This window comes from Mastomys coucha, unplaced genomic scaffold, assembly GCF_008632895.1.
Source record: "Mastomys coucha isolate ucsf_1 unplaced genomic scaffold, UCSF_Mcou_1 pScaffold14, whole genome shotgun sequence".
NCBI lineage: Eukaryota > Metazoa > Chordata > Mammalia > Rodentia > Muridae > Mastomys > Mastomys coucha.
This window is the reverse complement of record NW_022196896.1, coordinates 62,573,287-62,598,397: the sequence shown is the minus strand read 5'-3', so window position 1 is coordinate 62,598,397 and position 25,111 is coordinate 62,573,287. Positions and strand designations below refer to the sequence as shown.

At 44.0% G+C, this 25,111-nt stretch overlaps 1 protein-coding gene and 1 pseudogene across 4 annotated transcripts in view; one reads left to right on the top strand and one right to left on the bottom strand.

Annotated features, from left to right (window-relative positions):
* Arhgef4 (Rho guanine nucleotide exchange factor 4) overlaps nt 1-25,111 on the bottom strand; it is a 134,030-nt gene that overhangs the window by 15,455 nt on the left and 93,464 nt on the right. For all 4 annotated transcript variants that reach the window (XM_031367131.1, XM_031367134.1, XM_031367133.1 and 1 more), the window contains one exon: nt 4,378-4,514. In XM_031367131.1, coding sequence (XP_031222991.1) covers nt 4,378-4,514 — 137 coding nt within the window. The remainder of the gene's footprint in view (nt 1-4,377; nt 4,515-25,111) is intronic.
* LOC116088917 lies at nt 16,087-16,482 on the top strand (annotated as a pseudogene).

The following is a 25,111-nucleotide window of genomic DNA, read 5'->3' as shown; positions in this document are numbered from 1 at the left end:
TAAAGCGAAGCTAGACCATCATCTCTGGATTCTGTTTACAAAGAAGATGCAGATGTCCCATCAAAAAAGTTCATGAGGGTCAGATAGAAAGACTAGGGGGCTGGGAGGATAGCTTTTATGGCATAGCATGTGGTTAGCATTCCCAAGGCCCTGGGTTCTATCCCCCAAGATCCTTTCCCCACATATAAATACAGACTTACTTAATTAAAAATTTTAAGTTATTTGCATGTTCTTTACATATCATTGATTTTGCATTAGGCATTATTGGGGTGTGTTGTATGTGTGTGTATGAATATGTGCATATATAGGTGCACATGTGTGTGCTAGTGAAGAAGCACCTGTACATTGTGTGTGTGTGTGTGTGTGTGTGTGTGTGTGTGTGTGTGTGTGTGCAAGTCAGAGGACACCCTCCAGTGTGTTTCTTAAGAGCTACCTACTCTCTCTCTCTCTCTCTCTCTCTCTCTCTTTCTTTCTTTCTTTCCTTCTCTCATTCTTCCTTTCTTTCTTTTTTTCTGAGATAAAGACTCTCACTGGCCTGGAGCTTGCCACGTAGGCTAGGCTGGCTAGCCAGTGAGCCTCAGTTTCTACTTGTCTCTGAAGCCCCAGCACTGAGCTTACAAGCTCAGACTGCTCTACCCAGGCTTTCACATGGTTCTAGGTATCAAAGGCAGGACTTTGTGTTTGTAAGATAAATAGGTGACCAAATGGATACTCCCCTAAGCTCTGCATCAAGCATTGGTGAGTGGCTCCTTTAAAGCATGATTAGAGAACTGGGATAAAGCTTAGTGGTACAGGGGTAACTTGTATGAGCAAGACCAGGGCTTCAACCTTCAGTATCACAAAACAAAAAGTACAAATCATGGTAAAAAACGGAAGTGGCTTGAATGTGAAATTCCCCCTTAGGGAGGTTTTCGAAGCCTCAGTGTGAGAGAAATGATTTTCAGAGGTGTCATTAGGGGTGGACTTTCAAGAGATTCGCCAGACCCTGCTTCCAGCCCAGGCCCTCTGCTTCTCGGTTGGTACCATAAGGAAGCTGCTCTGCCAGGGATGAGCTCCCTCCAGCTTCCATGCTGTTCACACCACTGTACACTTTATCATCTGACCCCACGAATAAGCCTGTCCTCCATTCAAGGCCATAGCAATGCAGAAGTATTACAAAGAAAAGAAAATTCCTCTCTAGATCTGGGCCTCTGAGAAGAGGTCAGGAACCTCTCTCCTTAGTTTTATGTGTAAAAAAGGAGGCGTACTCAACACTGCAGTCGGAGAGGTCTAAGGCAGGAGAGGGAGACGGAGGGGGTTGTGGGGCCTAGAGAAAGGAGGTGGGCCCCTCCCCAGGGATCTGCTGAAGCTTCCCACCATCAGGGAAGCAGCATTTCCATCACAATTAACCATGGACTACAGTGGAACCAGGGAACCCTGTTCCCTTCTCAGCTACAAACCTGCAGTTTCCTAGGTATCTCACCAGACACTGCACTTACCGAGAAAGGACACATTGGTTCATAAACCCACATGCAACCCACGGGGCTCCTGACTTCCCCTTTTCCAGTTATAATTCCATCCAGCATATCCCCTGAGCCACCGAACCCACTTATCAAAAAGGGGAGTAAAGGAAGAGGAAAAAAAGTTTCTTAGTAACCTTTTAAGACATAATCCAAGAGCTGGAGAGATGGCTCAGTGATTCAGAGCACTGACTGGTGCTGGAGAGGTGGCTCAGTGGTTAAGAGCACTGATTGCTCTTCTGAAGATCCCAAGTTCAAATTCCAGCAACTACATGATAGCTCATGACCATCCATAATGAGATTGGATGGCCTCTTCTGGGGTATCTGAAGACAGCTACTGTGTACTTACAAAAAAAAAAAAAAAAAAAAAAAAGAGCACTATCTGCTCTTCCAGAGGTCCCAAGTTCAATTCCCAGCAACCACATAGTAAGTAGCTCATAACCATCTGTAACAGGATATGCTGCCCTCTTCTGATGTGTCTGAAAATAGCTGCAGTGTACTCACATACATAAAATAAATAAATAAATCTTGAAAGAAAGAAAGAAAGAAGAGAGAAAGAAAGGGTGGAAAGAAGGAAGGAAGAAATAGAGAGAGAAGGAGAGAGAAAGAAAGGAAGGGAGAGAGAGAGAAAGAAAGAGAGAGAGAGAGAGAGAGAGAGAGGTAATTCAAGGACCACCAAAATAATACATACAGCTAAGGCATCAGTGGTGGGTTTCCCTTGAGGAGGACATACCTGTACTTGGTTATTCATATCTTTTTTACTGACTGTACTGGCTGGTTTTGTGTGCCAACTTGACACAGACTGGAGTTATAACAGAGAAGGGAGCTTCAGTTGGGGAAGTGCCTCCATGAGATCCAGCTGTGGGGCATTTTCTCAATTAGTGATCAAGGGGGTAGGGCCCCTTGTTGGTGGTGCCATCCCTGGGCTGGAGGTCTTGAGTTCTATAAGAGAGTAAGCTGAGCAAGCCAGGAAAGCAAGCCAGTAAGAAACATCCCTCCATGGCCTCTGCATCAGCTTCTGCTTCCTGACCAGCTGGAGTTCCAGTCCTGACTTCCTTTGGTGATGAACAGCAATGTGGAAGTATAAACTGAATAAACCCTTTCCTCTCCAACTTGCTTCTTGGTCATGATGTTTGTGCAGGAATAGAAACCCTGACTAAGACACTGACCATCACTCTTCTTTATTAAAATAAAATATTCCTGGACTCTGCTTCAGACTGGCTAGGCCTGAACTTCTTTTCTTCGTTGGAGCCAGCTGGGTCTGAGCCAAGGTCCCTAAAAAGATTAGGGGAACCCCTCAGGCTGCTGAAGATGACAGTGGAACTGTGTCTTTGTCCCCCCCACACACACACTGACAGGGCCACTTGTCATCCACTCACAGATATCACAGCCAACTGAGCATCATCTTCCTGAAGCAAACCATAGCAAGACCTTTGTTCTGCTGAAGCACAAACACGGACACGGGATCTCACGCTTATGCAGGACAAGTTCACTGCTCTGTCCTGCCCTCTCCCCAATGAGAAACAGGAGAGTTAAAGCTTCAAAAATTCTGTCTTGAGAAATGCTAGTTAATTGTTGGCTACAGGGGGAGGGGGCAGCAAGATAGGAGGCATAATAGCCTCTAGATCACTGTAACACAGTGGGGTGGCCCTAGTGCATTCAACTGAGAATTGCTCAAAAGGCTTGGGGAGACAGTGCAGTGGGTAATAATAATAGTGGTAATAATTGGGTAATTATTACCCAATAATAGTGGGTAATAATAATAGTGGGTGCTTTGCAAATATGAGGGCCTGAGTTCAAAACCCCAGCACCCATGTAAAAAGCCAGAAATGGTGCCCAGTGGTGGTGGCATATGACTTTAATCTCAGCCCTCCAGAGACAGAGGCAGGAGAATCTCTGAGTTTGAGTGGCCAGTCTGGTCTACAGAGTGAGTTCCAGAAGAGCCAGGGCCACACAGAGAAATCCTGTCTTGAAAAACTAATAAGGAAGAAAGGAAGAAGGGAGGGAGGGAGGGAAGGAGGGAAGGAAGGAGGGAGGGAAGGAGGCAGGCATAGCTGCCTACTTGAATACCTCCAGGCCACTGAGATACCTTGTCTCAAAAAATGAAACAAAACAAAACAAAACAAAACAAAAAACAAAGTGGGCACACAGTGACTGAGGAACAATGGCTGAGGTTACCATCTGGCCTCTACACATGTGAGCATCCATGGTCCTCTGTACAATATGAATAATCTGTACAACATGGATGAGGTTCTCAATGTTCCCAACATTAAAAAAATCATAAATTTTCGAGGTAATGGGTATGTCCATTACCATGATCTGACCACTGCACACTGTATACACGAACTGAAATGTCAAACTGTAAATAAAGCATACACAATATGTGTTAATTAAAAGTTACAAGGAGTTGTAATGGGAACCGGTTCTGCCCAGAGGAAGTCTCTCACTAATTTTGTCTGCTTAGCCAGGAAATAGCAAAACCTATAAGTGGCCCATGGTTGTCATGGCAACAGCAAATACTCTGAGTGTGTGTCAGCAGGAGAGAAACCAGCTTAGCAGTTTTCCCTTGCTTCATACACATTCTACACAGAAAGTCACCTGAACTGGAGTAACAGGGAAGTCCTGGTCTCCTCTTCCAAGCATCTCTCTTCATTAGGACTACAGCCTGGCATTGCCCCTGCCCCTGGATCCACCCAGGGAAGTTCTGCCTTAAACATACGGTGCTATATAAATGTCTCACAATGGGGTACCAGCCGCAGGATAAAGGGTCCTGTGTGCACCCCAGCTGTGCCGTGTGCTTCGAACACAACTGTACAGCTGGTGCGAGTGAGCCTGCCACATCACCCTCCTTCCACTGGCTGAGCCTCCTTTACACTACCTCATTGATGGCCAGTTGCTCTCCACCTCCCCTAGGGTGGCTGTAGTGGTGGCCAGAGTTGTGAAGCTCTTCATACAGGTCCTCCTCACTGCCTGTTTCCTCTGCGCACACAGTGTCCAGAGTTCCATCGGGCATCCCTGGAAGGAGACACAGCAACAGGCAAAGACAGAAGGTCAGCTTGGAAGGTGGAGCTGAGCACATGGCAAAGGAACTGGGTGATTATAGAAACAGCATTATGTTTTGGGGAGGAAGAGAAGGCCGGGGTCAAGCCATCCCTGCCTGGTGGATGGAACGCTCCAGTCACTGACATCACTATTGCAAGTCACCATGCCCTGGGCTAAAACAAAACTGCTAGACTAGGAGACACCAGGCTTGGCCAGGCCATATCATCTAAGAACGCTCTAGCTGAGTCCAGTTAAAAGCCATTTATCAATGTGTATAAAGGGCTGTAGAAGACTTAAGAAGAAAGGTTAATCTTTGGGGGAGACTTTGAAATAGCTTATCCAGTTAAGGAACTTGCTACCAATCCTGACAACTTGAGTTCGATCCCTGGGACCCATATGGTAAAAGGAGAAAACAAACCCTCTGACCTCTGACATGTGTGCCATGGGCAATGAGCACATGTGTGTGTACTCACACATAAAATATGGGATTTTGCTCCCTTTCTTTGTTGTTCTCCAACATCCCCCATACACATACCCTGCTTTCCTTCAACTTCATTTTCACTAATTGTTTTTCCATACATAAATGATTTATATATATATAAATCATCTGCCCCTTAGGATCTTTTTGTCCCCTCTTTTGCAATGTTCCCTCCACCTTGGGTGCAAGAGCGTGTTATAGACATATTGATTGGCACCAGGCTGTATAACTATATTTTCATTGGTTGTGATTCTGCGTGTTGATTTCTCTTCTGCACTTTTGTTGGATTTGGTTGAGAGCTCTCGCTTGGTTCCCAGCATCTGGGTTGAGTAGCTCACGATGACCTGAAATTCCAGCACACAGAGGATCTACCGCCCTCTTCTGGCCTCCACAACCACTCCCCACAATTATCTCTCCCACCTCACATCCTTAGGGGGTTGTTATAAAAGCAACAATGATAATAAGAGATGGAGAAAGTGTGAGGATGACGTGGAGCTGGACTGGTCCAGGGCTTTAGAAAGTAATACACAGGTACTAGGCAATACCTCAGTAACTAGAGTACACGCATGTGTAACGAGAGTGCTTCCTGTACAGGCATGTGGACCTGAGTTTGACCCGCAGGAATCGTGTAAAATAAAGGAAGCCAGACACAGAGGTACATGATTATAATCCCACAGATTGGGAGGCAGAGGCGAGTGGATACTTGGCTAATTGGTATCCAGGCTCAGAGAGACTTTGTCTCAAAAATATAAGGAGACTGATCAAGAAAACATTGGACGTGGACCTCTGGCTCGTCTGAGCAAGTACATACCCACACAAACACATATAGCACATACACACACAACACAACACATAGTTCACATTCAATCAGTCGAACATATACCCTCTGTTATGGTTGGTTTGAAATGCCAACTTTCCACAAGTTAGAATCACCTGAGTGGTGACCCTCAGTTGCAGAATTATCTTAACCAGTGTGAGAAGACCCATGACAAGTGTGGGAGGAGTCTAAAGGGGCGTGGCAGAAGTTTTTCAGGTTTGTTTTGTTCCACTGGCCTTGCCTGTGGCAAATGAGTTCATTATCCTGTTGCTGCTTATGAACCCTTCTCTGATATCAGAACCAGCTTTCCTGTGCCTCTCCAGGAACTCTCCAGTTTTCCATGCCAGATTGAAACTGTTGAAGCACTTTGCCTCCTGGGCTGAGAAACTACTGACTCCTCTTCGATGTGAAACAGCTGTATTGCTAAACTGGCCATGTTGCATACGCTGATTGAATAAATTCTTTATATTCATTCTATCGGTTCTGTTTCTCTTGAAAATGCTGACTGACACACCTCCTAGATATATGCCCTCAAGACATGGAAACAGACTCTGATGGACACTTGTATACCAAGGTCTATGACAGCATTATTCCTAATAGCTCAAAAGGAGAAACAACTCAGCTACGCCCTGCCAAGGGCTGGGCATGGGAAATGAGCGCATAGACAGCGCAGTATTGAAGAAGAAACGAACGTTGAAACGCGATGTTAAGTGAGATCAATAACACACAAAGGAACCCATACTGGATGATTCCACGTAGCGTGGTATCTAGACAGGCATACTCTTCACAGTACAAAATAAATAAGAGCCTACCAGGAAGTCAGGGGTGGGAAAATAGGGACGTGTCACTCAGTGGCAATGGAGGTGTGTGTGTGTGTGTGTGTGTGTGTGTGTGTGTGTAGGCATGTGCATGTTTGATTGTCAGAGACCTCAGAGACCAGGAGCATCAGATCCTCCAGAGCTGGAACTACAGGTGGTTGTGAGCTGCTTGATGGGAACTTAACTTAGCTCCTCTGCAAAAGTAGCAAGCACTCTTAACTCTGGTGGCATTTCTAGGGCTCCAGCTTCACATCTGAAGAGATGAGAATGTTTTGGAGATACATAATAGTGGTGGTTCTGAAACACTGAAAATCATTCATCACACTGAACTGAACTTAAACCAGCTAAATGCCACACTTGCCTTAACTATGTTGTCCATGACCTTCCTGCTACAACTGTCTGCTTGAGGCCACGATGCCATGTGTGAAGAACCTGGAGGACTGAGTTGCAGCCTTGTAATATGTCCCAACTACTTCATAAAGTGACTCCAAGGACTGCAACCACCTAGTTGGTGAGGCACCTACTGCACAGGCATGAGACCCTAAGTTTGATTCTCAGCATTCACATAAAAAGCTAAGTGCAGTGGTGCGCACCTGTAAAAGCTGGGGAGGTGGACACAGGTGGACCCCTAGCTTGCTAGCCAGCCAGGGTTGGGGTTGGTCTTGTGTGCTGTGTATTCTGATGCTGAATTCTGTGCCCCAAGATCAGGTTACAGTCTGGGCATGGGCATTGTATTGACCAATGAGCTGAAAGAATGCTCTCCAGTGATCTCTGATTGGATAATAAAAGGCTAGAGTCTTTGCCTGGGCAGGGAAGAGAGGAGGGTGGAACTTTGGATTGAATTAGGGGGGTCTCAGGGAGGGACCACGAGGAGGAAGAGGGGGAGAGGGAAGCAGGCGGTCTCCATGAAGCAGCATAGGCCACTTGGATGAACTGTAAGGATGTGGCCAAGAGAAAATCTCCCTGAGAACACACTTGCAACAGAACCAGGCTCAGATGGCAAGTAACGGAGCATTTGCCTGATTATCAGCAGCCCTGTCAGGCTATAATACTCTCATACTGCCCAGCTTACAGCTCGTTAATACTAACACCAGCTTTCTGTGTCTTTTACTTGGGAGATAAATGGAATAGGCTGGGGAAGAACTCTCCCTCCCCCCTGAAATTACTACAATAGGCCAGCATGGGTTTACTGAGAAGCTCTAGGTCAGTAAGAGAGCTGTTGTTTCAAAGAACCATGGCTGGAGAGATTGACCAGTGATTAAGAGCACATATTACTCTTGCAGAATATCTGAGTTTGGCTTCTAGTGGCCACCTCAAGCATCAACGATTGCCTGTAATCTCAAAGATTCTACTGCCTCTGGCCCTGTGGGAACCTACCCTCCCCAGAACTAAAATTTAAAAAAAAAAAAATGCATGTAGAAAGCTTCCAAGGAACTATACCTGAGTTGTCTTCTGTCCTAAACATGCCTGTGCACCCACATGTATAAGTACATTTGTGCACATGTCCGTGCTTGCAAACACATGCACACACACACAGACATGCAGCAATAGGAAGTATCAGGCTTACGTAGTAAATGAAGCAAGGCTTTTGACACCTGTGAATTTTAAGTTAGACAGATTCAGTGTGCCAAGAATTAGAACAGTTTTTGCTCTCTGCTGCAAACTTTGTTGTGACTCTGATTTTTTTTTTCCTGAACAGCAAGAGCCAAAACCTGCAGCACAGTATTCTAGAGCCCAAGCATGAACAGCACAGTGAAGTCCGTAGCTTCCCAGATTACAAAGTAAACAATACAGTTAGTTCTCCGTGATGAGGAGCAAGGTCACAAGGTGACCTGATGAACATTTCCATTATTTCCGCCCCGTGGTCTGCAGTGTCACAAAGCATGTCGCAGTTATTTGAACGATAGATTTTTTTTTTTTCATCTTCGGGAATGCTGTCCACCTCCTTCAAGTCAGTCTCACACTGGCCTGAAGCTCACTAAGTATGCTAGGCTAAGTAGCCAGCGAGCCCCAGGGATCGTGGCCATCTCTACCTCCTCAATACCATATTCAGCCTTGTTGAGTATGGTGGAGCTGGAGATCAAGCTTGGGTCTTCATGCTTGCTATCTCTCCTGCTTCTGTTTGATTTTTCCTAAAGCCCATAAGGATACCTTGGTCCTATTACCCCTTCACTGAGTACCCACTGTCACATGTTCTCCCTCACCCTCTCTCTCTCTCTCTCTCTCTCTCTCTCTCTCTCTCTCTCTCTCTCTCGCACACACACACACACACACACACACACACACAGACACACACACACACACACACACAAACACACACACAGCCTGCTTCTCTTTCATGTCTTTTCTTTTTCTTAAGGTTCCAATGTAAAACTTGTCTTTCTGAGTCTGGAGTATTTCCTGTGACATAACAGTCTACAGTTCTACTTATTTTTATGTAAATTCATGATTTCATGCTCCTTAAATGCTGGGTCTCTCTAAATGGTCCAGGCTGACCTTGAACTCCCAACTGCTCCCTTAGCCTTCCTAGAGCCAGGACTACAGGGGCTGGGAGTTTGGCCACCTCTGGACCCTCTCAGGCATAAAGTCATACAACCAGGAAACTTCCTAACAGTCCCCCTCCTCTTTCTTCTCCTTCCTTTATAACCCTTGCTTTTGTTTCCTTCCTTCCTTCACCCCCTCTCTCCTCCTTTATCTGCCTTCCCTCTTTCCTTAACAGTGCCTTCCTTTCATCCTCCCTCTTCTGTGCTCTTGCATAAGAGAGAAACACTGCCATCCTTATTTTTGTCTTTCAGAGCATGGTTTATTTCACTTAACGCAGTGGCCACGAGTTCTAGGAGTCTCCCTCAACTCCCTTCATCCTCTCGCAGTTCACATCTGCACCAATGAGCAAGTCTGTGGGCCTTCCCTTTACTTTATCACTTCTCCTCCTTCTGCCATCCTCTAAAATAGGTCATGTCCCTGTCTAACGTGAGACTGACAGCCTTCCAGTGGGTGTCCCCATTGAACTTCTGTCCCCCTCTGCACCTCTGCACGCAGCCCGAATGTCTGTGATACACAACTAGACCATGTGATCTGAAGGATCCATTCATCTGAGAAGACAAGTGTCTCCCAGGACAGCCTATGCTGGTGAGATGAGAGCCCAGTGTGCCCTCCTCACACTCTGCATGGATTTATCCCACCCTGGTTCAACAAGCTTCTGACCATGCTGAGTTAATTAGTGTTGACAGAAGCCAAAGCAACCACTATTGGGCATACTATAAGTTTGCAGTGGGGCTGGAGATGCCACACAGTTGGTAGAGTGCTTGCTTAGCATACATGAAGCCCTAGGTTCAATGTCCAGCATAGCATAAACTGGGTGTAGTGGCACATGCTTGCCACTCCAGGACTCAAGAAGCAGAGGTGGGAAGGGCAGAAGTTCAAAGTCATCCTTGGTTCTATAGTCAGTCTGGGTCAACTTACACTATAGGAAACACTGTTTTAAACAGTAACAACAACAATGTTCTGTCAGGGGTGGTTTTAAGGGATGTGATTAAGGTTGGGATTCAGGGATTGCAAGCCCCAAAATACTGCCAGAAACATCCAGAGTTTCCATAAACTGCATCACTCTCTGCTATCCCCACCCCTACCCCTTTCCTTATTGGGTCTGACGTTGTCTCTTCAGTGGACACATCCTCCAAGACAAATGAAGCAATTTGCTCATGGCCATTTCTGTCTCTTTGTCAAAGTAGGTCTCATCAGTTTCCTGGGCATGGTGTTGAACTGTGATGAGACTCAGACACTTCTCCTGCCCAAACTGTGCTTGGGTGGAGTGGAGAGCCAGCAAGCTCCAGTGTGTGGAAATACCCAGACTAACTGCTCCACACTTAGGGGGGAAAATTCAAGAAACATTTTCATTGGCTCCTCTGCCGTGCATTTTTTTTGTTTAACTTCATTTTAGATAAAAGAAAGTCTGCAGCTGAAATTCCTTCACTGGACTACAGAGGAAAGGGCAGGAGGTTGATACACACCCGAGTCCTTGCTTCAGGTCCATGTGCATCCAACACGTACAAACATCTATTCTATAAGTCTTTCCATATCTTGTGTGACTGTGTGCATGTGTGGAGTATGCACATCCTCATGTGTCTGTGCACGTGCATGTGGAAGCCAGAGAGCAGACAGTGCTGGGTATCTTTCCACTCACTCCCCACCTCATCTCTGAAACAGAGTCTCTCTCCAACCCTGGAGTTAGGATAAACAGCCACCAAGTCTCAGGGATGACCTTGTTTCTCACTCCCCAGTACTGGGATGATAGGCACACATTGCCATACTTGGCTTTGGTTCTGGGAACTGAATTAGGGTCCTCTACCATTTCAAAAATAGATAAGCAAGTAAATAAATATTTTAAAGAAACATAACAGAATCCAGACGCTTTATAGTCTATCTTTCAGTGACTAAGACATAGTCCCAATGTATTGGCCATATGAAGAACAGGAAAAGAAGATGGTTAGGAGGAATACCAATTAACAAAGACTATCACTTCAGTAATGCAGAAGTCAGAAACAGAAGAGCTGAGCTTGCAGGTGCACACCTGTAATACCAACACTGAGGAAGCTGGGGGCAGCCTAGGCTATGCAGTGAAATAGTGTTTCGTCCTAACTAAGCAAAAACAAGGGGCTGGGGAGATGGCTCATCTGTAAAATGCTTGCTGTTCAAGAACAAAGCTCCAGGTTTGGATTCCCAGCACCCATGTAAAAAAGCAGAAATGTCAGTGCATGCCTGTAATCCCAGTACTGTGGAGGTAAAAACAGGTGGATCCGTGGAGCCTTCTGGCCAGCAAGATTAGCCATAGCAGTTGGTTCTGGGTTTGGCTGATAGATCCTGCCTCAGTGAGTGATGGGGAAGCGATAAGTATGACTCCTGACTCCAACCCTGGGCTTCCACATACATGTGTGCACAGGCACTCATATACCCATGTGTACTCATGACTATGCAAACATGCATATACATACATGTACATGGCATGCACATGAACATAGAAAAAGAAAAATCAGATGGAAATCAGCAGATACCCAGTGTTGATCTCGGGCTTTCATACACACATGTGCACATGTGCACCTATACGTACACACAAACACATACATGCATGTACATCATACACAAACTACTACATACACACATACTCACACCTGCAGCTCCCCACCCCCCACAAAACAAAAACCAGCAGTGCTCAAATACATTAAAAAATGCAACCTTCCAGAACACAAAGGGGATCGAATAAGATAACGATCCCTTGCTCCCATGGCTCTCTGATGAGGATACCCCTTTGGTCATTGGAGGCTGGCGGCTTAAAGGCCAATTTCAGTAAAAATTGCTTGTGAGGGCCTCCTGGACAAACTCACCAAGCACCACTGCCCAGACCTGGTTCTGTTCTTCCTTACTAAGCCCATTAATGGCATGGCTGCCTGTTTCCAAAAGACTGATGTGAAAGTCATCAGCTATTGGACATACAGCTGTGCTCCTCATTGCGTGTGCAGGTTGGGCTGTTACAGAGGACCTGCCCATCAATGTTTCCACATCTTAGCATTGGTCTAGCACCTGCCGTTACATAGTAGTTAAGTCCAGGCCACTGTTGCCCAGTCAGAGACACTGGTGTCTCTGGATAGTCAGTGCCAGTATGACCTCAGAGGCTGATGGGTCATGTTCTTTCTACTCAGCCAGTGATTCTGACAGTCACTGCTAGACGATTTTATCCTCCTGCCCTGCAGCAATTCAGCCTAATGCCAAGTCCCATCAATGAGTGTGCATTGAGCGTCCTGGCCAGGACTTTGCTTAGAGCTGCAGAAATAATGAGAGATGGCTGGGGAGATGGTTCAGTCAGCAAAGAGGATGCTGCGTAAGCATGAGGAGCTGATTCTGGGTCCTCAGCATCAACCCCAAAGCCAGGCACATGTCGGTAACCTCAGGTGCTGAGGAAGTAGAGACAGGAGGACCCCTGGTTCTTGCTAGTTGGCTAACCTTGCTAAATGGTAGACCCCAGATTCAGCGAAAAGCGCCATTTCAAAAATAAGTCTAAAATAAGTTGCAAGCAATGGCTCCCAGACTCGAGAGCAAAGAGAAACCAGTATTCAAGCTAAGATGGCAATGTAGCAGGAGTTTCCCTGTGTGTCACTTGCTATGAAGCTGAGGATTCAGAATACATATGTATGACAGTATGACCTTGACCTTTGAGGACTTGGTGCGGAGTCTGACAGTTCGTGGCTCGTTGCTCTCCCTGTCATCTGCAGCCGATGCTCGAGGTGGAACCGAATGTTCATCATCAAGGCTATGCTCACTGACACTGTTCACTAGAAACCCTATACCAAGTTGATGCTGCTGGAGAGCTGAAAGAAAGGATATTGATTGGCTTGCTGCACCTTGGGTCCCCTGGGCCCTATAGTAATGCCTTGCACAGAGGTGGGATGTAAAAATATCTATTTAGCAAATGTAGTAATTAGAAGCCCTATTTGTTTATCCATTTAGAGTGCCACAGAGCAGGGAACAGTGGTGCACACATGTTATCTGGGGAGGCTAAAGCAGAAGGATAATGAATTTGAGGCTAGCCTGGATGACACAGGAAGATTATAATAACAAAATCAACAAGCAGAATTCCCCCATGATGTACAAAATCAAAAGGCTGGAATGCTCATTCTAAGAACCCAGACACATCAGCCAGCCATGTTGACAATCAGTGTATCCCATGGCAAAGGCTAACACCATGAAGAGTTCCCACAGCTGAAGTGACAAAAGTCCAGGAGTAAGAAGGTGTAAACGAGATGGACTTTATTGATGTAACCAGAGCTTTATACGCAGTGCAGTGCCCAAAAGTCTTTCTTTTCTTTTCTTAAAGCGTACTTTAACCATTCACATTTTTTAAACAAAGAAGCCTTTTGTATGTTGGGTATGTACCTTGTCCATGACTGCCCATTCTGGCCATCCAGAAGAGACCCTGACTGATAACAGACACTGAACTGAATCAACAGAGACTAAACACAGAGAAGGGCAGGAGGAACAACACTCCTATGTAGCCATCGTAGAGATCAAAACAGTGAGTATTCCACTGACCTGTTTTAGGACAATAAAATGAATGGAGCTTCTAATCTTTTACCATTTAAAAGCTACTATAAAGCTCTTTGTGGCAGATTAATTCAATTGCTTCCCAGTCTATAGGAAACATTGCTAAGGGAATCTTTTGAAAAGCAGGCTTTACTCTTCAGTGTTTTCAAATTAGATCATTTGCCTTTGTATCATCCTCCCTTTGTGTGATTTGCATATCTTAAGGTTTAAGGTATTTCCCTCGAGAGTGAACTGGAATTTCAACAAATTCAATTCTAAACACAAAAGCCTACCCAAAATGAATTGATGCCCTAAAAGGTGCATTAAACAGCAAAGTTTCCAGAAGAGAAAAATGTAAACAAATCAAAAAATGAAAATGGCAGTTTAAAAAAATCTCCTTAAGGTCTGGGGAGATATCTCAGCAAGGAAGGAGCTTGCCATGCAGGCATGAGGACTTAAGCTTGACCCCCAGCCACATGACAAGGTAGCACACATCTATAATCCCAGCACTTCTATGGCAAGAAGATGGGAGGTGGAGAAGGGAAGCCAGCTAGCCTGCCGAATGCAGTGACCAATAACAAGGAACCTTATTTCAAACTAGGGAGAAGGCGAGGACTGACTCCCAAGGTTGTTCTCTCCTCCACACAGCCTGGCACACATATGCATATGCATATAGACATATATGCACATATATATGCATATACATATATGTATATATATATATATACATTTATATATTTATTGAGTCAAGAAGTTCCAGGAGTTGTTTTTCTTTTATATTTTATTCTCTCTCTCTCTCTCCATATATATATATAGTATATGTGTGTGTATGTGTGTATATGCGTGTGTGTAGGAGGCTAGCAGTCTTTTAAAGCATAGTTCTAAATAAACAGTATTTGAAATTCCAAAAGCATCTAAACAAAAATAGAATTCTTATAAATTGACCAGAACCAATTGGCTGAAATCTAGGCATTTAGTGCTAGATAAAAGGGTAAAATATGAAAGGTGCCAACAGTAAGCAGGGCTGACTTGTGCATGGCAATAGAAGCAGAAACGAGAACAGCCTGTGGTAATGGCAGCCTATAATTTAACATTTCTCTTCTGGAGGCTTGACACAGTAGAGCCTGCACTTAGGTTTTTGTAGCTCATGGCCAGCCTGATGATTTATATAGCAAGTTCTAGGCCAGGTAGGGTTACATAAGTGAGACCCTATCTTTAAAAAAAGCAAAGCAAAACAAAGAACCTGCTTATGAAGAATGGCAAGAAGAAGCTGACATTAAATTTATGCTTGAGGGGCTGGAGAGAAGGCTCAGTGGTTAAGAGGACTGAGTGCTCCTCCTGAGATTCCGAGTTCAATTCCTAGCAACCACATGGTGGCTTGCAACCATCTGCAGTGGGATCTAATATTCTTTTCTGGTGTGTCTGAAAACAGAGACAGTGTACTCATATATATAAAATCTTTTAAAAAATGTGCTCGAAGGGCTGGTGACAGCTCATGGTAGGATGCATGGAGCCCTAGATTCTATCCCCAATGCTATGTAAATTGGACTCAGTGGCACACTCCAGAAATGTTAGCACCCAGAGATAGGGGCAGGAGCATTTGAAGTTCAAGGTCATCCTTAGCTAAATGCAATTTAAAGGCCAGCTGGGATACAAGAGACTTTGTCTCTTTTCGTTTTGTTTTGGAGACAGGGTTTCTCTGTGTAGCCCTGGCTATCCTGGAACTCACTCTGTAGACCAGGCTGGCCTTGAACTCAGAAATCCGCCTGCCTCTGCCTCCCAAGAGCTGGGATTAAAGGCATGCGCCACCACTGCCCGGCTGAGACTTTGTCTCAAAATATGCATCTGTGTGCTTGACATCATGAGGAAGCCCTGGAGATTAATGGAACATCAGGGGACAGACTCAGGCAGGGAAGCCAAGTCTAGGTGGCTGTAGTAATGCAATTTTATGAAAATCTCTCTTGATACCAAAGGCTGAACTTTGGTTGGGCCTTCCAGCTGAGTTATCAATACACCTCAAGGTGATTGACGATGATGTCTTTAGCCTGCTATCTTACTGTTTAAGCTTACCATGCCCTTCAGAGACCAATGTAATGCCTTGGATTTCCATGCATTCAGCTTTTAGAATCCACATTAACGCATAGCTTTAATGTTAGGTTGTGCACTGTTCCATGCCCCCACCCAGAGTGCATGTGTGATGTGCTTTCTGACAGTCATTTGCTGGAAACAGCTAACAGCCTGGAGTCAGTCTCATACAACAAGTACCCACAATAAAAGTTGGAAACAGCCCTTTCTCCCTCCCTGGCCATCCTGGCCGCTGATCTTGGTTGGGGGTTGTCCCACACCTAAGACAGGTAGATGGTGGCCACAAAGAAAACAAAAACGTCTCTGGGGTCGATCAACTCTAGGCTCCAGCTTGTTATGAAAAGTGGAAAGTACGTGCTGGGGTGCAGACAGACTCTGAAGATGATCAGACCAGGCAAAGTGAAGTTGGTTATCCTCGCCAACAACTGCCCAGCTTTGAGGAAATCTGAAATAGAGTACTATGCCATGTTGGCTAAAACTGGTGTCCATTGCCACAGTGGCAATAATATTGAACTGGGTGTAGCATGTGGAAAATACTACAGAGTATGTACACGTGCTATCATTGACCCAGGTGATTCTGATATTATTAGAAGCATGCCAGAACAGACTGCTGAGAAGAAAACGAGAACGTTTTCCTTTAATAAAACTTTTTGCCAAAGCTCCTTTTGAAAAAAAAAAAAAGTTGGAAACAGCATATGGGGATCACTTGATATCATCTGTTTGCAGTGCCGTTTGCTTTTCTGAGTGTTCCAGGGTCAGCTGAGGCCTGTGAAATGGCTTCTTGTCTTGTAATCCTCTTTTAAGGATTTCTGTAAAGCATGCCTTCTCCCTTCTCCTCATGCTATGCTTTCTGTGTGTCGATAAAGCAAAGTCCTTTGATAGGGGCAGACATAGGGACAGCCAGTCATCTGCATGCGGGCAGGTATAGATACATACAGCAGACATACTTCAAATAGGCCAGTCATCACAACATATAGATAGAAGATAGTGGGAGAGAACTGGAGACATCAAATCTGGGCTCCCTCTTGGTCACATTGCTGCAAGAGGACATGCTTGTTTTCATTCCTTAGTGTGTTGCCAATGAGTTTTAGAGTTCTCTGAGGTTATTTCTTAATGTGCTAACCAATACACATGGATGTCTCTCCCCGGGGACAGAAAGTATGGAGTTTTGATTATAAACCAGAGGTGCAGCTAAGGTGTAGCTGAGGGGCTGGCCAGACTTGTAACAACCCAACAAGGAAGTTATAAGGAAAGGAGCTTGATACAAGGGTGCCCCCCACCCTGTCCAGGGACAAGCATGGAACATCTTGCTTTGTGCTGGACTGAAGGATGGTCTGTCGGGAGTTTGGTTAATGAGAGACCTTGCTTAGCTCTGAGTCCTGCGACATACCCTAACTACCAGGTCGCACACCTACTTAGCAAAAGCAAATATTAACCTCTCCTGAGAAGGAAAATATCATCCAAAGTCATAATCACTTTGTTCATCCTTCAGTACAGAATGAACAGGGGCATATGGAGCAAAGGGACGACCATCATGAAATGAGCAGCTCCGGAATGTACAGGTCCAACAGAGTTCAGTCAACAGAGGAACTAAGTCCTGGCCACAGCACTGGGTTTCATACAAGTAGTTTGACCATCTCTCTCCTCTAAATCCCCAAGACAATTTGCTCCCTCCCCTTTCCATCTTCCATTCACCATCCCTGTTCCCATAGTTTCCTACTTTCACATCATGTACACATACATGATTTTCTATATCTATATGAAATCTAGGATAAGTGAGAGGAAATGTATATTTTATCTGAATCTGTCCTTAATTCACTTAATCGGACAATCTCCAGTTGCACCTATTTTCTTGCAAACAATGTACATTTTAATTGTCCTTTACAACTAAATGAAATTTACTATATAAAACATGTCTTCTTTACCCATCCCTCTGTTAAAGGATGCCTGTGTGTTTCTAACATAACTAGTGCAATAAAAATGGATGTGCAAGTAGTATCTTACTGATACACAACCTGTGAATCCCTTCAAAACATACCTAGGCATGGTATAGCTAGGTTGTATGTATGAACAAGAATTCCTAGGGAGAAGCTGTGTCTGCAACAGCTGATCAGCTGATCTGATCCGCAGATTAGAACACCAGTGACCTGGAGGGGTTGTAATGTTGCTGGTCCAGAGGCTAATTACAATGTATCCTGGGCCACCATTAGCCCACTAAGTAGCCATTCTTTACTCACCTCTGTATCTAACCCAACACCTTGTGACAAATAAAACCCTTTCGGAATGTATCAACTTAACAAAAGCCTAATTTCTACCAATCAACAGGCTGGGCTAAGAGTGCTGTCCCATAGCATCCAAGGCCTATAGCAGAGCTTTCCCCATCCTGATGTAACCTGCGTACTTGGTATGCCCTGGTGTGTACTTGAACAGGGTCATGATTTATGGATTCCTTTCTTCTATTACTACAAAAGGTTCATGTAATTGCTACCTCATTGGAAAACAGTATTTGGGAAAACCTAAAAACCCGTTTCCAGGCCATGTTCACTCTTATGTTTCTAGAATAAACCATATCTTTTATTTCTTTGAAGCAAGAGCTATTTCTTTCATCCGCATATGGTAGGTCTTATTTTTAGTTTTCTGAGAAAGCTCCGTATTGATTTCCATAGTGAACTAGTTGATCCTCCCAGCAGCAACAGTGAGTACCCACCCGTACCACAAGCATCTGTTATTACCCATTTTCTCAATGATTGCTTTCTGATTGGGATGAGTAGGAATTTCAGTTTTTTGCCTCCTAATGGTATTATTTTCTTTATGTTCTACCTAAGTTTTTTATTTGTTTGGCTGTTTGGGTTTTTTGTTTGTTTGGTTGGTTGGTTTGGTTTTTTTGTTTGTTTGTTTGGTTTGGTTTGGTTTGGTTTGGTTTTCTGAGACAGGGATTCTCTGAGTAGCCCTAGCTACTCTGGAACTCATTCTGTAGACCAGGCTGGCCTCACACTCAGAGATCCACCTGCCTCGGTCTCCCAAGTGCTGGGATTAGAGGCATGCACCACTGTGCCAAGCTATGTTCTAGCTTTAATGTACATTTCCCCAATGGTTGGTGATTCTAGCTTTAAGAGGCTTCAAGGCAAGACAGATGTTTTCATAGAGAACTGAAAACAGAAAAAGAAAAGAAAAGAAGAAAGAAAAGACAGCTTTGGAGCAAAAGAAACATCAGCAACTAGAGCCAGCAATACTGCTCAATGGTCCAGGCCCTTACCATCAGAACCCACATGGAGGAAAAAGAAAACACACTTCCCGAAGTTGTCCTCTGGCCCCTGCATGTGTGTTCTGGCATGTGTGTGTCCCCACATAAGCACACAAAATAAATACATGTAATTTTCAAAAAGTCAGTAAACTAAAATCAAGAACTCAATGAATGGGCTTTTTAAATTACAGGCTTTCACTCTGTAGCCCTGGCTGGCCTCATACTTGCAGCAATCCTCTGTCTCAGCCTCTCGATATTGTGATTACAGGTATGAGCTAGCATGCCTGGCAGTCAGTGAATGTGTTTAACCACAAAGTGGACCATTTAAAAGAGAAACAATTAAAAGAAAAGTAGGAATATTAAGTGGGAAAATAAAGGATGCCAAGTATAGAAGAGGTGAGATGCTGCAGCCTCTCTAGTTAACTCAGAAGGTGTGGTGTTAGTTAAATTGTCAACTGGGTGCAACATAGAATCTCCTGCAAAGAGAATCACAATAAGGGATTATCTACATTGGGTTGGCTTGTGGGCGTGTCTGTGGATGATTGTCTTAACTTAATCATGCAATGACCCAGCCCACTGTGGGCAGCACCATTCCCTAGGCAGGGAGTCCTGAACTGTATAAGAAAGATCTAACTAAGCAAACAAGTGAGCATATATGTATTCATTTCTCTATGTCTTGACATTTAAGATGAAATGTGACCAAGCATGTTAAGTTCCTGCTTTGACTTCCCCTCAATGCTGGATTGTTAGCTAAAAAATGTTAAGTATATGTGTGTGTGTGTGTGTGTGTGTGTGTGTGTGTGTGCGTGTATACCAACCCTTATCTCCTTAGTTGCTTTTTTGTCACAATATTTACCATACCCACAGTGATACTAGTACAAAAGATCTATGTGAATTTTAGTCCCATAAGAAGAGTGGAGTGGAGAGGAACATGTTGGAAACAGTGGCTAGGAACTTTCCAATGCCAGTAACATACCAAGCCACTAACTGGTGAATCCCTACACCTATAAAAAGATAAGTTAAAACCCACATCTGAGCCCATGATTAACACTAATGAAAATTAAGCAAGAAAATATACTATAAGGAGTATGAAGAGACTTCTTGACTTCCAAAGTATAGAAATTGAAACAGCAGCTGGTTTTTTTAAAACAGAAACAACGGTAACTTGAAAACAATGTAGCAATATTGCTACCACCTGGCTCTTGAATGTTCTCCAAAGGCCCAGTATTTAAAAGGGTTGATTCTCAGCTTGTGTTGCTACTAGGATATTGGACTTAGTTGGAAGACGTTAGGCAACTGGGGACATGCCTTGAAGGGGATGCTGGGTTCCTGGTCCCCCCTTTCTTTCTGGCATCTGTGCCCCATATGCTTACTCTGCCATACATGTTCCTACCATGATGTGCTGCATTGCCACAGCTTCAAATAAGCAGAGGGTGAGTATAAGCCTAACTGGATTAAAAGGACCTTTCGGCTCCTTTAGGTTGTTTACCTCGGATATTTTGTCACAGTAACAGAAAGCTGACCAACACGTATTTATGAAAGTCATAAATACTGAGAAAATGAAGGCATTTAGGTAAAAATCATGTTCAGGAAAAGTCTTGGAGACCTTGGCATGAGCAGATAAACCTTAAAGGAAAAGCTTGAAGAAAAAGGCATGGTTATTGTGACTAGGATTTCAGATACGAAGGGCAAGATGAAGAGCGAAATAAAGACGGAGAAAAATACAACTATATGGGGGTAGGGATATAAAGGAACAGTGACTTTACAAAGCAATGATATTTTGTTGCAATGAAATACCCAGAGAGGTCTGGAGAGACGGCTCAGTGCTGAGGAGCACCGACTGACCTTCCCGAGGACTTGGGTTTTATTCCCAGCACCCACGTGGCAGCCCACAACTGTTTGTAACCCCAGCCCTAGGGGATCCAATGCCCTCTTCTGGTTTCCTTTGGTACCAGGCACACACACAAGTGGTGCACATGTACACATGCAGGCAAAACACCTATACACATAAAAAATTCACAAAGAGAAACACACAAACAATCAAAGCCTATAACATCAATGGCCTGTGAGTTGGAGGAGAGAGAGTGTATGCACCATCCAGAAAGGTTTTAAAAGCACTTACTCGTATTAGACTTTTATAAAATGAGTACAGGCTTTATGGATATAATCTGAGTCAAAAATTAATTTCAAAACAAAGTAGAATTTGTGGTAATAGGGGTGGTTCCCAGGGCCTTGCATGCACTGAGTATATACTCTATGACTGAACTACACCACTGTTCGAGTAAGAAAATATTCTGAATGAGTTTTAAAGCCTTATGAATGCAAGTGTGCAGGCTCTAGTGTTTGTCAGAAACGAGGAACAGCAACAGTATTTTAAGTTTAGCTGTGCTCTCTAATGTCAGCTTATTTGAAGAAAGAATTCTGAATACCCTATTATTCCATTATCTTCTAGAATCCAGTTGTCTGGCTAATAAGTAGGTTTCGGTGTAATTATTCCATCATGTCTCCCTCTCTGCTTTCCCTTCTGTCTGCCTTTACTGTCTCACAAGTGGGCCCTGTAACTGGGGAGGAGAAGGTTCGTATCATCTAGCAATTTGGGGAAAAGACACAAATATTCATTTTTCAGTGTCCCCTCTTGGTGCTGCCTCATCTCCAACGTCAACTAGAATATTATAGTTCTCACTAGCTCTGGGTTATCGCTAGTTTGTTTCTTGGGTTAATTCTTATGTAAGTCTGGACCTTGTAAGCAAGGTAAGTCATGGGCCCTGATTTCAAACCCTCGGCAAGACATTGGAGACCCTGTGGGTTACGAGGAATCAGATACCCACATCTTCACCTGCAGCTCAGCCTTTAGGGGGCACTAGTCTTGAGTAAAGGCCTCAGTCTGCCTTCAATCTTGAGATTCCAAATAGAGGACAGAGTTCCAGCTGCCTCTTCCTAAGCCAAATCATATCTGCCCCTTCCCCATCTGAGATCTGACTCTCTGTGGCCCACCCCACTATGAATGAAACATATTTGGGAGGAAAAAAGCAATGCTTTCACCTGCGTTGTACGTTACCACTGTTCTGTCTTGCTTTTATTTCATTTAAGAAATATTGATGATAGTAAAAGTGGGAAGGGGTTTTTTAGGGCAGGAGGATGGACATTAATACTGAAGAAGGAGGTAGTTAAGTAAAATAACAATATGGGTATCTGAAAAGCTATAGTAATAATACTATTAACTACCTAAAAACCCACAGTATACATAATTCTCTCTCTCTCTCTCTCTCTCTCTCTCTCTCTCTCTCTCTGTGTGTGTGTGTGTGTGTGTGTGTGTGTATGTGTGTGTGTGTTGTTTCAATGAACTTTTCTCATCTGGGCTGATAATGATCCCTCCAAGAACCAAGGACCTACTAACAAAAACGTCAGTACCAGACACAAGCAGCCCTCTTCTGAGTTGATAGTCAAGGCTGACCAAGATACCTCCAAAACATACAGCCCATCACTATTGCCCTTGGTTGTCCTCCAGAGGTGGAGGGTAAATCCCCATTGCTGAAGACACCATCCACTTCAGAAACAGCCCATAGACTCCTGAGCTGGCACTGGCCTGAAGTATCCTCCCTAAGGACATGGTACCAGAATGCAGCATATGAGTTTTCCAAAGGCAGGAGGCAGTTCTATTCAACTATGATGCCTAAGGACCACATCAGTGACCAGCATGGCAGATAGCCCTGAGGGTGCAGGAGTGGTACACATACCTTGGTGGCACATAACCATCAGCTCTCTAGTGTGACTAGAGGGAACCCATACTTGGTTCTGAAAAGCTAACTACTCAAGTGCTAGTAAAACTCGTGGTTACTCATACCATCAAAAAAATGACAAATCCTGCAGGGTAGTGATGATACATACCTCTAATCCCAGCACTTGGGAGGCAGGTGACTCTGAGTTCGAGGCCAGCCTGGTCTAGAGAGCAACTTCCAGAATGGCCAGGACTACACAGAGAAACTTGTCTCAAAATAAAGAGAAAAAAAGAAGGAAGGAAAGAGAAAGAAAAGAAAGAAAAAGAAAAATCCATGATAGAGTTAAGACTAAAAAAGAAAAAAGGACAAAAAGAAATGATTAAAAAAAAAAAAAACAAAACTCATGGTTACTGGAGAAGAATCTACAACCATCAATTTACTAAACCAGCATAATCCCTCACAACCATCTAGAACTTTGTCCTTACACTGACAGATACGTGTGGTTTTCACCCCTCATCAAGGAAACTTGATGAGACCTCAACAGACAACCACAACCAATCAAAATGCAGAGTTCTGGAGTCCAACTGCAATGAATACATGTAGGAAACATTCCAGTATCTAAGGCTCAAGGATCGTTGTGGAAGAGGGGTTGGAAAGACTGTAAGAGCCAGAAGATTAGGGAGTTTCCTGTGAGATTGTGTCTCCTTTGTCAGAAGCTACGTTTATAAAGTCTTGCCAACATGACTGTCCAAATAGGAGCTGAACAAGGACAACAACAACAGACATGCCAAAGTGGAAGAGAAAAAGCCCAAAGGCCTTAACCCTACACAAAGAACTACAGGCAACTAAGGAAAGAAGAGACTGGAAGAAATAGTCTTTCCCAGGGAAGAGCTCACCAATTAGGCAGCCAAAGCAAATGGTTAGCCCTGAAAATATATAAACAAGTAACATTATGCAAACTAAGCAGGTTATATTTAGGGAGACTCACATACATACACACACCACACACACACACCAGGCACACACACCAGGTACACACACCACACACACCACACACACAAACCACACCACATACACCTCACATACATATCACACCTCACATACCTCACACACCTCATACACACCACACACACACACACACCATACTATATACAACACTATACACCAAACTACACCCCATACTACACACTGCACTATACACCACGCCACACACCATAACACACACCACAAAACATGCCACCCCCCACCTCCCCACACATTAATTCAATGAATTTGAGGAACAGAGGCCATGAATTTGAAAGAGACCAAGGACAGGATATGAGAAGCTTTGATAGAAGAAAAGGAAACGAAAAAATGAAATTACAATAAAAAAACCCACGTTGAATAGCTAACAAAAGAACTATTTATATACCATGAAGCCATATGAGACATTATAAGTAATCTGATATGATTTAAAGAGTGGAATATTGGGCTCTATGCAGACATACCATTTGATCTAAGGGACTTGAGTGCTAATAGTCTTGGTGAGCTATGGTGCTTCAGTGTCAGCTCCACCTTCAGACCCCCCTGGTACCCTTCTTTAACCCCAGCCCTTTACTCCTACCTGTGCTGAGAAGGCATCTCTTCTGGTACATTTAACTGCACATCCTGGGTGGTATATACCCCAAGAAGCTAACAAAAATGATTTAAACACCCACTTCAACAAACCAGTCATAGAGTCTTTGTCCATTAAGTTCCAGACTGAACAGGAACAGCTCTGCATTAACCACCACCCACTACAACAAGCAGCTTCTCTGACCAAGGTTAAGAGCAGCACATATTGATAACTATAAACATCTAGAAGTCAGCCTAACTAGACGACCATTTAGGAAAATAACAACAATAGGTACCCACCTGGGGCTTATTCTCCAACTCTGGGTTTTGACCATGTTTCAGTACCAGGAAGATTTCTTTTGTTTTTGTTCTTGTTTTTTGTTTTGTTTTGTTTTTTTAAAAAAAAAAAACAGTTTGATAAACATTTCATTTACTTATTTATGGGAAGGGAATAAATGTGGATGTGCATATGTCACAGTATCAGTGTGGAGGTCAGAGGACAATATGTGGAGCCCAAGGATCAAATCAAGTCATCAGGGTTCACAGCAGCTGAGCCTTCTCCTCACCTCTCCCCTCCGCCTCGTCTTAGCCTCCAGAGTGCTGGAAATTATAGGTCTGTGTACTGCACCTACCTGTTCTTTTTGCCCAAACCCAAAAAAGCCTCTCTTTATATACCGCAGGTATCTTTAAATGACTTAGAAGAAATGCTTTCTTCTTAAGCCACAGATTTAAGGAACAGAGA